This window comes from Plectropomus leopardus, chromosome 19, assembly GCF_026936395.1.
Source record: "Plectropomus leopardus strain MGB_pleo_1.0 chromosome 19, ASM2693639v1, whole genome shotgun sequence".
Taxonomy (NCBI): Eukaryota; Metazoa; Chordata; class Actinopteri; order Perciformes; family Serranidae; genus Plectropomus; species Plectropomus leopardus.
The window spans coordinates 18,123,782-18,139,193 of record NC_142194.1 but is presented as its reverse complement, the minus strand read 5'-3'; the positions used below and the strand labels follow the sequence as shown (position 1 = coordinate 18,139,193).

General features: G+C 39.3%; 2 protein-coding genes across 3 annotated transcripts in view; one reads left to right on the top strand and one right to left on the bottom strand.

Moving 5' to 3' along the window:
* Window positions 1–4,695, top strand: part of LOC121958652 (retinol dehydrogenase 13-like) — a 67,463-nt gene extending 62,768 nt beyond the window's left edge. For both annotated transcript variants that reach the window (XM_088070080.1, XM_042507729.2), the window contains 6 exons: window positions 774–892; window positions 993–1,148; window positions 1,242–1,346; window positions 1,459–1,671; window positions 1,787–1,888; window positions 3,615–4,695. In XM_088070080.1, coding sequence (XP_087926206.1) covers window positions 1,007–1,148; window positions 1,242–1,346; window positions 1,459–1,671; window positions 1,787–1,888; window positions 3,615–3,937 — 885 coding nt within the window. In that variant the 5' untranslated portion in view covers window positions 774–892; window positions 993–1,006 and the 3' untranslated portion in view covers window positions 3,938–4,695. The remainder of the gene's footprint in view (window positions 1–773; window positions 893–992; window positions 1,149–1,241; window positions 1,347–1,458; window positions 1,672–1,786; window positions 1,889–3,614) is intronic.
* A 3,074-nt stretch (window positions 4,696–7,769) lies between these two features.
* Window positions 7,770–14,180, bottom strand: LOC121940907 (excitatory amino acid transporter 3-like). Its single transcript, XM_088070079.1, has 12 exons — window positions 13,785–14,180; window positions 13,284–13,376; window positions 12,742–12,853; window positions 12,605–12,647; window positions 12,472–12,513; window positions 12,211–12,383; window positions 11,385–11,492; window positions 9,662–9,784; window positions 9,340–9,534; window positions 9,098–9,232; window positions 8,781–8,897; window positions 7,770–8,511 (listed from the first exon to the last, which is right to left on the bottom strand). Exons 1-12 carry the CDS (start codon window positions 13,897–13,899, stop codon window positions 8,400–8,402), a joined length of 1,368 nt encoding a protein of 455 aa, XP_087926205.1. The 5' UTR covers window positions 13,900–14,180; the 3' UTR covers window positions 7,770–8,399.
* Window positions 14,181–15,412: the final 1,232 nt, after the last annotated feature.

Genomic DNA, 15,412 nt, shown 5'->3' with positions numbered 1-15,412 from the left:
AATAGCTTGTGAGACGTGTCTGAATGCAGCACAAGAAAACTGATGTTCAAAATAAAGGGTTACAGTGGGTGTTGATTCAGGGACCCTCTGCAACCTTTCATTAAAGCCAGGTTGTGCAGAAATCAGATTTATTTAATTTGAGTTTTCACTGAACAGTTGCCTGCAGCGCATTCGCTCAGCCCTGGAATTCCTTGAATATAGCCCCTGTTGTAACAAAGTGTGAAAAAAGTCCTTGAAATTCATGTGAACCACATAAGGCTGTCTTAAATTTTGACCACTTCTTGTTTCATCAAGTCATTATAATTAAATTTTTCAGAATCATAAATCGCTAATGCACCACCATCTTGACCATGGCACCCTCTCTCTCTTTTTTTTTTTTTTTACCTCACATGTATTGTGTGCCACCCGACATTGTACTTTATTTTAACTTTTATTCACTCTTAAAACCCTAAAAGACTTGTAGACCCACTTTGGCATGGAAAAACTGAAAATGGCTAATTTTAATGAGCCAGCTTTTCACTGTGATTTATTCTCTCTTTTTACAGTGCTCCGATGTAATACTTTCACCAAAAACTAAAATTGAACAACAAAATTTAACTATTTGACAGATGATTTTTCATTTCCTCATAATATGTAGGCTCAAATGAAGAAATAGTGCTTGAAAAAGTACTTTAAGTCCATTAAATTTAATTTTGTGAATTTGTGTGTGCACCCTGTATTGCAACTTCAAGTGCTTAAAGAAGATGGAAACTGAACTTTAATTCTTCTCATAGGAACCATGTGACTGGAGGCCGGTGTCCCAGTAAGGCCACCATAACTGAGAAGACTGTGGTTATAACAGGAGCCAACACAGGCATCGGGAAAGAGACTGCCAGAGAACTGGCCAAGAGAGGTGTGGAGAAAATATGACTCTGATTGAGTGAGAAATATATCAAATCTTCAGCAGTTATTTTGTGCTTAATGGCACACGCTCCTTTTCCCATTATCATCAGGGGGTCGGATCATTATGGGATGTCGGGACATGGAGAAATGCGAGGCGGCTGCAAAGGAGATACGAGGGAATACGCTGAATGCTCACGTTTACGCGTGTCACCTCGACCTGGCCTCTGTGAAATCCATCCGAGAGTTTGCAGAGAGAATCAAACAAGGTGAGAAAACAAAAATGTCGCTGTCACTTCTTCAGTTATAGAAATGAAGCACATTCAGTAACAGTTCTCAAATCTGATCTTTATTGTTTGTAGAGGAGAAAAGAGTGGATGTACTCATAAACAATGCAGGGGTCATGAGATGTCCAGCAGGGAAGACAGAGGACGGTTTCGACATGCAGTTTGGCGTTAACCACTTAGGTACTTTAATAACGACAAAGTTTGTCTAAACTCACTTTCAGAAAATACATCTAAATTATCCTTAATATCCAATAAAGTCTACCTGATTCTGATAGTTTCTCACTTCCTCCAGGCCACTTCTTGTTGACAAATCTTCTGCTGGATAAGTTGAAAGAGTCCGCCCCCAGCAGAGTGATCAACCTGGCCTCTCTCGCCCACATCGTTGGAAAGATTGACTTCGAGGACCTGAACTGGGAGAAGAAGAAGTTTGATACCAAGCAGGCGTACTGTCAGAGCAAGCTTGCCAACGTTCTGTTCACCAGAGAGCTCGCCAAGCGATTACAAGGCAAGTCTACTGGCTGTTGCATATGTGGGCATGTGTGGGAGGGAGTACAGCCTATGTTCTGGTTTGTAATTGGCCATTGGATATGTATTTTTAAACAATGCTGCGTGTGTAACAGGCACCGGAGTCACGGTGAATGCTGTGCACCCAGGCGTTGTTGCCACGGAGCTGGGGAGGCACACGGGTCTGCACCAATCACAGTTCTCGAGCTCTGTGCTCAGTGAGTATCCCGCTTCTTCATTGGATTCTGAATTTAGAGAAATCAATAAACGCTTACCTAATGCATATGCAACAATTAGCTGAGTGACTGTTCTATTCTTACCTCCTCTGAGGTCAGTATAAATAAATATAACCCCACTACATTTCTAGAATGAAAAGTTTCTCATCCACGACACTTCAACTTTATAACTGTGAAAAAAGAACTGAAGAATCACGACTGAAAAGCAAAGACATTCATTTTATCTTTCTGACTTTGCTGTTTGATTTAAGGTTTTCTTCTTGGTTTTTAGGACAGCAATGGGGAAAGTATTTCAATCCTTTACTTGAGAAAAAATAGCAATACCACTCTGTGGAAATACTCAGTTACCCACTTTGAAAATTGTGCTTAAGTAACATTAAATTGGTAAGATTACAAACTTAAAAGTACCTAATGGAGAAAAATGGCAACAGTGACTCTTATACTACTATATATTTTATTTGTTTTATTTAGTTGTTTCATTAAAAACAACCAGAGCCGAGGAGCAGCTGTCAGTCATGTCACCGCTGTTCAGCTGTAAGATTAAAATGTTTGTGACCTGGCTGCTACATCGGAAAAGCTGAGCAACACAACCAAGCAGCACCATCCAGCCGCACCGACGTTCTTATTTCACAGCTAAACAGTACACTAAAATATGCTTGTGAAAACACATCTGAGGGGAGAAATAGGCGATGCAGTAACAGAATCTTGGTTCATATTTGATCAGCACTGACTAGTTTGACAGCAGTTTACCAGCAGTGATTGACATGACTGAGCTGCGTTAGACATTCCTATGCTCTGATTGGTTGTTTTAGCTCACATTAGGTAATACATGGAGGCACATATCTATCTCATTTAGTGCTGTGAGAATATAGTGACATTTTTGGCAAATATGAAAAAAGTTACATTTTACTAAAAATACAGCTTAAATGTGTAAAGGGATTTGTATATGTAAAAAAACTGTAGTTGAGTATAGAGCTCTATATTTCCCTCTGAATTGTAGTAAAAATGAAGTATAAAGTGGCATCAAAATGAAGTATCAAGTGTCTACAATTTTCACAGTCCACCATGAGTTTTGGCTGTTAATTTCAGAGATTGGGTCTGTTTTTTTGAACCAGCAGAGGAGCATGTAATACTTAAACTAAAGTTAGAATTAATATAACCAAAACCATTGTTGCAAGGTTTTTCCTCCACAATGTTACCATGTTATACATCGCCCCGAACTACACTTACATTACCATTAAAATCTGTGAAACCTGAAACCAAAGTACACCAGTGCTACTAATTTGATAGAGCTTCTTGTTGCTCTGTCTGAGCATCAGTGAATATACATGTTTTATTTGTTTCACAGTGAGTTTTTTTTGTAATTACATGCACTCAGGGGTAATAAAATCTTCCACTATGGAGAGAACAGTGTTTGTTATTGAGCTCATTTACTATCAGTGAAGGAAATAATAAAAATCTGCAAAGCAGTGTGTGCCAGATCGGATATGAGCAAATGCAAATGATGCACATTCATTTAAGTGTTTATTTTTGTCACATAGCTCAGAGAAACACAGTGAATGCAGTAAGCACTTGGACTGGTACTTGACATTGGCTCATTTATTTAATGAAGTACTTGTATTCTGATAGGATCTAAAAGATAGTGAAAACACAGTATTCCTGCGGAGTTTAAACCAGCAAACCTGTGGTGTCCATCACTCCCCCACAGGTCCCTTTTTCTCCCTGTTGGTTAAGAGCCCAGAGCTGGGGGCCCAGCCCAGCGTCTACCTGGCAGTGTCCGAGGAGATGGAGGGGGTGACGGGAAGGTACTATGATGTGATGACAGAGAAGGAACCGGCGCCCCAGGCCCTGGATGAGGAGGCAGCTCGCAGGCTGTGGGAGGTCAGCAGCAGGCTGGTGGGTCTGGAGGGCGAAGGACAATCAGGCAAGTCACACCCACCGACAGAAGTCCAGAGCAAAGCTGCACAGACTGTCCCAGCGCAGAGACAGGGACAGAGCCCAGGACCAGCTGTCAGTGCTGTGGGGCTGTAGACCTGCTCTGGCCTCTGGGACAGATGGGGATAATGGACATTTATGTCTTGAGCTGTGCCAGGCTCTCTGGAACAATTAACTGTCTGAGGCCGTGAGTCAGGCTCTATGTGTAATTACAGTCTTTTGCACATCTTTATGTTCCTGTATCAGGACACACTAAAAAAAAAAATCAGCCATGAAAAAAACAGAATATTTGAACTTTATTAAATCTGAAAATCAAAATCTCACCAATCTTTTTTGTTTTTTATGTGCTTGAATAGGATTTGACATAAACAGACAGTATTTCACATGCTTTATTTCACACAGACACTACAAGGACAAGTGAAGCAAGTCTCGGTAATGTGAAGCATATATGTGTTTACAGAGGGAGGCATTGTTACGTATTTTTACTGAAGAATCACCTTGAGAGTACCACAAATGGTTCCGTTGTTGTGGTTTCAAGTAGAAAGTGCTGATAGATAGCGCCATCTGGCTGCGAGCACCGAAACACAGATTGCTGTAGTTTCAGTGTTAATTGTACAGATCATGTGTATAACATGACTGTTTATATGGATGAGAAGCTGCGTTTTAGAGCTTTGAATGTTTTTGCCTCATCTTGGATGCCTTTTGATTTGCTTTTTTAAAACCTGGTAAGAAAGCCAGTTTGCAGATACTCTGAACTTGCTTGACTGTGATAATCAATCATAGATACATTATCTGCTTTTTTGTGCTGTATGTTAACTCAGTGCAGATAGCATTAAACTGCAATGCACTGCAAACCTGTTGGAACTTGATTTACTTGATTTGCATCCAATGTTATACTAGATTAATGAAAGCTAATAGTTAAAAAAAATCTATTCAAGACAAAAAAAACTGTTAAAAAGCCACAACACAGACGGGTCATTTGAGGTAAACCCACCCTGTTAAAACCTTCTGTGGTATTAAAAGCATAAGCATCCATTATCATTCATCACATACTTCTAAGTGCACTTCTGCTTTTGCTCTTGTTTATTCCTGCCTCTTGCAAAACAAATCAAGTTACAAAAGCACTCATCTTGTGTTTCTGATCCCCTCAGACCTCTCGGTGCAAAGAAGAATATCCATCCCAAAAGTATTTTAGGGATCCATTGCATAGGGCTTTTTCCAACAGTAAATCCCTAAGTACAGATCAATAAGGGGCACTCTCTGCACTAATGCACGCTGATCGACATCAGCCCTGAAATTGTAAACCGTGGGTCATTTATTTCAGTGTCGGTTTACCGGTGGAGACCCTCCCTGGTGCCATCCTAGAGGATGATGGTTATTATGGATGAGCAACACAATCACTGGGTTCTTCTTTGCTCTCCAGATTACCAAAGACGTGACAGTCTCCAGAGCACGATGCTGTCTGATATCGTTTCTCTCTCTGGCACAAATCAAATCAAGCTTGACCTCTAAAATTGCTCATAGTGTTTTTTCTGAATGTTATCCCTGCTTTGTTTGTATATTTGTCCAATAAGTACAAATTGTGTATTGAACAAACAAGAATAAGTTTTGACAGTGATGCTGCATCTTAAATCACACGCTACGCACAACATCCAGTATGTGTTCTATGGTTCAACATACATTTTGAAGCTTCACCTTCTGTGACCAAACCCTCGAAGGGGGACATTTTTTTAGAAACTTAACAGCTAAACTGAGTGTTTCAGAGCATTTTTAACAAAACTCTCAAATGAGGGTTTCTAAATGTTTTTTTTTTAATGAGGGTTATATGAGGGAGCCAGAATACGATTGAGGGTGGCAGAAGCTCACACACTATGGCATTTTTATGACTTACTATAGTATGACTTTTTTATTACTATTTTTATGACATACTATACTATGAGTCATTAAATTATGACTTTTATGACATACTATGACTTTTTAAAGCCATTTGTATGACATGCTATGACTTTTTAAAGCCATTCGTATGACATGCTATGACTTTTTCATGACATACTATAGTACAACTTTAAATAAATAAATAATATAATAATAATATATAATGAATAAATCTAAATAACCTTTTATGGCATACTGTAATTTTATTACTTTTTTTTATAACAAACTATGGCTTTTAAATGACTTTTTATGACAAACTATGACTTTTATTACTTTTTCAATGACATACTATACTACTACTGTCTTTTTATGTCATATGTAATGTATGTAATTTTTAACATTAAATTATGAGTTTTGATGACATACTGACTTTTTATGACATACTATGACTTTTTAACCCATTGTTATGACATTGTCATGTTTTTATCACTTTTTTTTATAACAAACAATGATTTTTTAAATTACTTTTACATACTATACTACAACTTTCCATTACTTTTTATTACATACTGGCATTTTTGTCACTGTCATGACATATTTTACCCTAACTTTTTAAGAGCATACTATGCTATGTGTTTTTCATGACATACATCGTACAAGAACAGTTACAATTAACAGTGATATAGCCTAAACATGACATTCTGGTTTTCCACTTTTTGATACATTTGAAAGTAATGAAATCAGGAGACAGTATAGTGTTTGATATTGATTGTACCCAGCCACAGCGGTCAGTCAGCAGTTTCTGCAGGGGTACGTCAACACTGCTTAGACAAACCACACACAGTACTGCAGTACATACACTCACCGGCCACTTTATTAGGTACACCTTGCTAGTACCGGGTTGGACCCCCTTTTGCCTTCAGAACTGCCTTAATCCTTCGTGGCATAGATTCAACAAGGTACTGGAAACAGTCCTCAGAGAGTTTGGTCCATATTGACATGATAGCATCACGCAGTTGCTGCAGATTTGTCGGCTGCACACCACATCCCAACGGTACTCTATTGGATTGAGATCTGGTGACTGTGGAGGCCATTTGAGTACAGTGAACTCATTGTCATGTTCAAGAAACCAGTCTGAGATGATTCGAGCTTTATGACATGGCGCGTTATCCTGCTGGAAGTAGCCATCAGAAGATGAGTACGCTGTGGTCATAAAGGGATGGACATGGTCAGCAACAATACTCAGGTAGGCTGTGGCGTTGCAACGATACTCAATTGGTACTAAGGGGCCCAAAGTGTGCCAAGAAAATATCCCCCACACCATTACACCACCACCACCAGCCTGAACCGTTGATTCAAGGCAGGATGGATCCATGCTTTCATGTTGTTGATGCCAAATTCTGACCCTACCATCCGAATGTCACAGCAGAAATCGAGACTCATCAGACCAGGCGATGTTTTTCCAATCTTCTATTGTCCAATTTTGGTGAGCCTGTGCGAATTGTAGCCTCAGTTTCCTGTTCTTAGCTGACAGGAGTGGCACCCGGTGTGGTCTTCTGCTGCTGTAGCCCATCTGCCTCAAGGTTCGACGTGTTGTGCGTTCAGAGATGCTCTTCTGCATACCTCGGTTGTAACGAGTGGTTATTTGAGTTACTGTTGCCTTTCTATCAGCTCGAACCAGTCTGGCCATTCTCCTCTGACCTCTGGCATCAACAAGGCATTTTCACCCACAGAACTGCCGCTCATTGAATATTTTCTCTTTTTCGGACCATTCTCTGTAAACCCTAGAGATGGTTGTGCGTGAAAATCCCAGTAGATCAGCAGTTTCTAAAATACTCAGACCAGCCCGTCTGGCACCAACAACCATGCCACGTTCAAAGTCACTTAAATCACCTTTCTTCCCCATTCTGATGCTCGGTTTGAACTGCAGCAGATCGTCCTGACCATGTCTACATGCCTAAATGCATTGAGTTGCTGCCATGAAATTGGCTGATTTTGGCTAGAAAGAGATTGGCTTGAAATTTGCGTTCACGAGCAGCTGGACAGGTGTGCCTAATAAAGTGGCCGGTGAGTGTATAGTATACATAGTATATTTGCAGCCTTGCAGCACAGTGCACACAATGGCTTTACATTCCTGGTATTTCATTATTATTTAAACAGGTGTGTGTGTGTGTGTGTGTGTGTGTGTGTGTGTGTGTGTGTGTGTGTGTGTGTGTGTGTGTGTGTGTGTGTGTGTGTGTGTGTGTGTGTGTGTGTGTGTGTGTGTGTGTTGTCCTGGGTTTACTTATTAAACTGTCTCATGCAATTTTCATAAAATCCCATTTGCTTCTCTTCCACTAGTGTCTAAATTATCTTACTAGAGATATTGCCAACATCTGTAGGTTTCATATTATGTTTTTGCAGATTCAGTTCAGTTTAATTCAACAGAAAAATGTATTTACATCTATTCAAAAACTACATCGATTGCATCTTTTACTACATTGTACATTTATTGAAGGCAACTATTACTTAACTCAAGGTTTACTTAAATGTAAATACAGCACAATACCAAAGAAAAGCTGGAGTACTTCAGTAAAATACTAAATGAATGTTATACAAACTGAGATAAATAATCACTATATAAATATATATATATGTGATACATTTTTGCCACTGGACAAACCCTTTGAAAGTCGACTGTAATTTACTGTAATGGTGATGATTGAAATGCCGTACAATAGGACTCCATCGAGTAAGCGCTGTGGGTTTGGAACTCCATATCCTGAATGTTTCCCCCTGCATCATCAGTAGATGTCCTAGTAAGATAAACACAACACAGCCATCATCGGTGTGATACGTACTGCACTCCAGAGTATGTGTTTTACAGGTGCTGCCATAGCATCATGTCTGATGTCCAATATTTCTGGTATACTTTTGCCAAAGGACGTGTTAAAACCTTTCTCTTGTTTGTGTGACTTATGTATTTTTTTAACTCTGATAAATGCTGAAAACCCAAACACGCTATAAATGCACTGGGTAAAAGTTAAACTGAAAAACAAAACATATAGACCATCTATAATACCACCTGCTCCTGTCCCGATCTCCTTGCTCCATTCTTCCTAGTTCAGCTCTGGACAGGTGGTCGACCAGTGCCACACCGATGCAGTTTCCCAAAACATTGACAGCAGTGTTACAGCGGTCTCTGAAAGACATAATCACAGTAAGCTGCCAAAGTAGAAAACACACTTAAGGCTGTGTATTATTTGATGTATTAACTCATACTTCTACAACATCGTGACCTCACAATTTGCTCTCAGAAGCAGCTGTAGTAATCCCAGCCAAAATTACTCTTTAAATGTTCATTTGTGCACATTTCTGAATTAAACTATGGGTCAAACTTACAGCAGCCATTCTACAACCACTAAGACAGCAGCGTCCTTCACAGGCAAACCGACTGCTGTCAAAATAAAGATGGTGGTCACCGCTTCTGTCGCTGGGATCTGCACTGCTCCTGTGCTTAGGATGACTGATGCCACTCTGCAGAGACACAGACTCCTCAGTCAACAACCAGAGTGGATTTCTAAAGACGCAGTAACATGAAACTGACAACTACAGAAAAGAGAGTGACAATAACAGCAACTGACATAATGGTGGCTATCTGCCTCAAGTCCAGGTGGATGTGGCCGACTTGTGCGATGAAAACTGCTGCGACCACCTCGTACAGGGCAGTTCCGTCCATGTTTACGCTGGTCCCAAGGGGCAGCATGAATCGACTGATTCTGCGGTCGATCTTGATTTTCTCCTCACAGCATTGAGCTGTGAGCTGCAGTGTGGCCGAGCTTGGGGACACAACGCATGTTTTTTTAGTGTTTGCTTTAGTCATCAAGGAGTTTGTGAAAGTAAAATCTGCTCCTATTGACAACTTGGCAGCTTTGATGATAGGAAGATAAACAAATATTTTCTTACCTGGACGAGGTGAGAACTGCCGACTTCAAGGCTGGAGAAACCCCCCTGATGACTGTCCAGGGGTTACGTCTCACCCACAGAAGATAGACCAATGGCTGAACTATTGCTCCATGGATTAGGAGCCTGAAACAAGCAATTTAATACACAGTGAATGCTCATACAGATCAAATGAAATTCAAGGAGTTTCAAAGGCCCAGCTGGTATTTTCTGAACTGATGGATTTAAAAAATTGATTTTGTGTGTTTGACAACTGTTCATAGGAAATTTAGGTCTGTTTTATTGCTGCCGCTTCCATAAAAGCTGGCGTAAGCAGTTATTTTTTTTGCTTCATAGGACAAAAATGCCATATTAAACTTTGAGCATATTGTAATTGAAGTGGACTGAGAGAGAACTAGACCCCCTCTTTTTTCAGGCTTTAGAAAATCTAAACTTTGGCCAATCACAGGTCGAGGCACTTTTTTTGGCTTTTATATTAATGCAGATGTATGCGCACATCCCTTTGATGAGAGCCTGACTCAATGGTGGAGAGCCCTGCAGAAAAAAAAATGGTATCCCAGCATTGGTAACAAGAGCCTATGCTGCATAGAAATCTGAAAAAGGAAGACAGGCTTATAAAAAAGAGAGTCTAACAGATAGTCTGACAGTAAACAAAACACGCATCAGTATGAGTCATCAGAGATGAAAAGAAAATGTTACTAATGAGCGAAAGGCTCATGACTGCAGCTTTAAGCTCTTGTTCATGCAGCTAATGTTAGTGAGAGCCTCAAACAACAGTGTGTTCTTCACCTCACTACTCACTGCTACAGACCACTTTGCCAAGAGGTGAGCGGGCAGCCACTCCAGAGACGGACACCCCGTGAGCGACCATAGCAACCTGAATCCAGCTAGTGCAAACCCTGTCTCCAGGGGACTGGAAAGCCCCAACTCCTTGCCAGATCAGCTAACTTTGGGGGCATTTACACTGGCTGAATTTGACCCGTGTTACTTGCATAGCCGAGCTGCTCTGCTGGGAGGGACCGTGCAGTGACTAGCCAGCTAATTCTTGTCTCAGTTTTGCTCTGATAAACAAAATATAGAGGGATTGAGGCAAGGAGGGGCTGAGTGAATGATCTGCATGCAACTGTACAGTGAAAGAGGATTCAGTAAAACAATGCCTATGACAGGAAACAGTGGGTTTCTGTATGAGGTGCGTGCATACTCTGGTGGGAGGGACTTAAGACAGAGAGAGGGACCTGCAAGAAGAGGTTGTATTTTTAAATTATGTGTTTATTTTGTTTGTTTGTTTTTTCCTTTTTAGATTTCTGCCTTCCCCCACTTTATCAGAAACAAGCAGAAACTGCCAAAGCTGAAAAATGACCAAATCTGATCAAGATGACAGCTGAAAAGCCGAATTCAAGGCTTCAAAATGGCAGTCCACAAACCAATAGAGGACGTTACTGTTATATAGTCTACGGTCAGAAATGATTTAAACATGTTGCCTGTTGTCATTCTGTGCACAAAAAAAAATATTTTCTAAGTGACGGCAGGTTTAAATGGTATGATTAGACAGAAGCCCACCCTGTAGTTAACACCCACATCAGGGATTGTGTCTTAAAATAGCAGTTGGCAGGTGATGCCATAACTACAAGTGAATTTTCAGGCCATACCTCCTGCCCTCATCCACTCAAAGTAGTCTTTAAGTTGTTGTATGTATGTAAAAACAAATGAGGAAAGGAGCGCATACCCTGCAGCAACCACCGCCATGAACTTTCCCAGTCTGAAGATAGTGTCCCAGTTATGAACTTCAACAACGTGGCTTACAGTCGTGATCAGCAGTCCTAATGGCAAGAAGCTGGAGAAAACACACACGGAAAAAGAGAATACTTCAATAAACTGTTAAACATTTGGCACCATTATTTGGTTACAGTATTAATCCAGAAGAATCTAAAACCTGAACAGATATGATTAACATTTAAAAATATAAGCAATTTTAACTAACAGTAGTGGAGTTAATCGATACTGAAATGTTTAATAAGTGTTCATGCATAAACACTCACACTACCCTGCGGGATTTTTACTCTATTTCTGTAAATAACATGACATGCTGACGTGGATTTGTCCTGTTCCACATTGTGCAGTTTCACTTCAAGGATTCAAGGACTTTATTGTCATAATGCAAGCATAACGAAACCGCATCTGTGCCATCCCCACTCGTGCATACTGGTTACAAGAAAATACAAACTTAGTTTTTAAGTTAGGACACAAGTGTAAGAGATAGTAAATAATAATAATTAAATCTAAAATCTTAGGTTCAAAATACAAGCACTATTAAACAAAATATTTACAGTACAAAGTATAAATATATGTATATATAAAAGTGCAATTAGCATGCTAACAGTATCAGCAGCAACAGACATTAAGGGTGCAGTAGACAGGTGTAGAGTTAGTGGGTTGACATATGTGAATATGAATATCACACATGCTCAGTGGAGGTCATTCTTCAGTCTTAAAGCGTTAAAGCTGTTTTTCAGTCTGTTTGTGAATTTATCTAAATCCTGATGCAATTTTACCACAAAATCAAGTTGACCACAAATTTTGTGGCTTCGTTGAGGATGGTGAAGAGGTCCACAAGGATTTTCCCCTTTTCTATCTTCTTGAGAGCCAATCCAAAGAAAAAGGAGCACACAATCAGGCCCAGCGTGTTGGATCCTTGGACATAGACACCCTCCAGCTGCACCTCATGCTGAAACAAAACGTGGAACTCAGAGCAACAACATGTATCCCTGCACTTCAGAAAAGAATCCTTGTAATGATAAGGGGGGGAGATTTACCGTGTTATTGTGACTTTCAGAAACCAGCCTCTCAGTCTTGTACTAAAAAAAAGAGGAGATAATATCCAGACACAAAAATCACATTCTCTCCATCACGGAGAGCGAGGAAATGGGTGATAGCAGGAAAACATACGTGCTGGAAACAAGCCTGAACCACATTCTGGGGCATCATGTTTCTATAAATAACAAAGAAAAAAGTCAAATACTACTGTTGACAAGCCACACAATAACTCCAGCCTTATCACAGATATAACGTCACTGTCTTCCCACCTCACTAGATCCAAAATGTCATCAACATGGAAGGTGTGCTCCTCATCACCTGCCTCACCAGAGCCTTCAGTATAAGTAACGCCGGGCTTGACCAGCAGCACCAATGTGAGTCCTACGATACATAGTCAAATTTAGACATTAGCAGCAGAAATGGTATGCATGCTATTGCTGCTCCATATTTGAAAACAGAACCACAAATTAAGTCATGAAGTTCTTTACATGGTGCAAAACTGTGAAACACAAAAAGAAAAAACAGCAGTTTTAAATTGGCGCATTATTACATTTTTTGTGACCAAGATAAAGGACACAAATGTAAATGTTTTTGCCTTACCCCCCCACCCCCCCACCCTTTTTTTTTTAGAAATAACTTTGTATTTCAATTAGAAAACCTTGAATTTAATAAAAATATATTTGGAGATTACTAAATAACCCCCCCTCCCCCCTTGTTAAATCTACCCAGATATTATGTCACTGTATGCAAAAAATGTGTTCAAAAAATCGAAGGTCACCAACATATTTTTTAAATGTGATATTTCGCTTACCTATAGACACAGAGATAAGAGTCGTCAAGACGATGTACACTGCAGCACGCACAGCTGTTTGTTTAGGGACGTCAACATGCAGACAAGAAACTCCTAGTAAAAAAACATAAATATATAAAAATATACTATATGATCTGAAAGTTAGCGGACCAGCAAAGTCATATATGACTACAATCCACTAGTGGGCATGTTAATCCAGATTCTCACAGCCTGTTTGAAATGTACATATGTTGAAAATGTATGAAAAAAATAAACAAAAAATACATTTTTTAAAATCTGTGATTGCAAGCTAAACAATATGGATTTTTTATATACACAAAAAGGGGTAAATTATTACGCAAATTATTTAGGAGGTAGGAAAAAGATTCAACATACTGCAGCTGTTAGACCTAACCGGCTGCTGCTTATGTAAATGATATACAAGTCACAGGTAATGGGCCTTTTACATGCCATGACACGTATGTAACAGTTAACAAAGTGTGAAATCCACCTTTAGCTTACCTCTTACCACACAAGTCACAATAAGAGAAAGCGTAACCATCTGAGGCATGCACAAAAGTTTCTCTCCCAGAAGGTCGATGAAGAATTTGTCATGTTCTGAAAGAGGCAAGTACATCTTGATAACTGCGCCGATAGCAATCCCTGTGTGAAAGTAACGGAGAGATATTACAATTACAACGAATACATAGTCTGAAAGGTGTTGAATAATAACAGTACAAACTGCATGTACATCTCTCTGCAAAACATCAACTAACAAGTTGCAATGTGCACCACATACATCTAGCTATAGGGGTCTTTAAACTGACAAGAAATTAGGCTTACAGACACCATAAAGCTGCCATGCACACCGACTGAAATAAAATATCATATTTAGGCCAATAAAAACAATCTACTGACTATATAAGTTGAGCAGGAACAGAGATCTCAACCTCCATTACACCATTACTGCCAGGCAGCGCTCAAAAAATAAAAAATAAAAGTGAATGAATGAACAAAGATGAACGAAACTATTTTGGATGTGTCTAACTTTACATGCCTGCCTTGTGTGTGTGAAATCCAGAGGTGTAATGTAACTAAGTGAAAATACTTTGTTACAGTACTTAAGTATTTCTTGGGAGTATCTGTGCTTTACTTGAGTTTTTATATTTTTTTCAACTTTCATTTTTACTACACTGCATTTTCTAAATAAAATGAGCATTTTTACTCCACTGCATTTCCATCTTACATTTTAGTTGCTTTCTAAAAAACAGGAAAGGAAGGAGAAAGGGATGGACAAATGAAGTGGGAGAAAAGAAAGAACATGATTTTGTTCTTTAAATCCTTTACGACTTCTTAATTCTCAAAATTCTGAGCACTTGCTTTTTTAAAAAAAACATTAACAGCATTTACTTGTACTTTTGATTTAAATACTTAAGTACATTTAATATCATAGAATTATTTTTGATACTTAAGTACAGTAAATATTAGATTTAGTAAGACTTTAACTCAAGTAGTATTCCAGTGGGTGACTTAAACTTCTACCAAAGTCATTTTCTGGTAAAATATCTGTACTTTAACTTAATTATGGCTCCAGGGTACTTCACTGAACACTGGTAAAATGTCATTTCTGTGGATCATAATGTAATGATTCAATTTGTTCACTAGATGGCGCAGTTTGACCTGGAGACATCAGACCCAGCTCACCCTCCCAGTTCGTCAGTTGTGATGACATGTAAATCATTACAATTTTTTACCTACAGCTGAACCATTATCCTAAATTGTAAACTTTGCGAGTCCTATTAACCCAAACTTAATCTAAATCCTACGGGAGACACTGAAATCAAAGAGGAGAAAGACTTGGGTCGCCATGTTTATCTCCTTGCCGCATGCGTTTGCGATTATCCGTTGCCACGGCAACATAATGTGGCCTCAGGTTTTACACAGTGACATTTACGCTAACTAAATGCTAAGTATACCTATATGTTTAAACGTCGCAGAAGAAAAACAAAATGCTGTCACCTACTGTAATGTTCTTTTGTTTGTTTTCTTGTTTAAAAAAATGTTACATTGCTGTGTTTTTGTTTTTGCTTGTTTTTATTTTTGTTTTGTTGCCCAGTTTGGATTGGACAATAGGCTACCTGTAGCTAATA

Coding starts and splice junctions, on each gene's coding strand:
- LOC121940907 (XM_088070079.1), bottom strand. CDS start 13,899: ATGTACTTGCCTCTTTCAGAACATGACAAATTCTTCATCGACCTTCTG. Junction 12,384..12,471: donor CTGAAAGTCACAATAACACG/GTAAATCTCCCC, acceptor GTTTTGTTTCAG/CATGAGGTGCAGCTGGAGGG. Junction 8,898..9,097: donor GTGGTTGTAGAATGGCTGCT/GTAAGTTTGACC, acceptor TATGTCTTTCAG/AGACCGCTGTAACACTGCTG.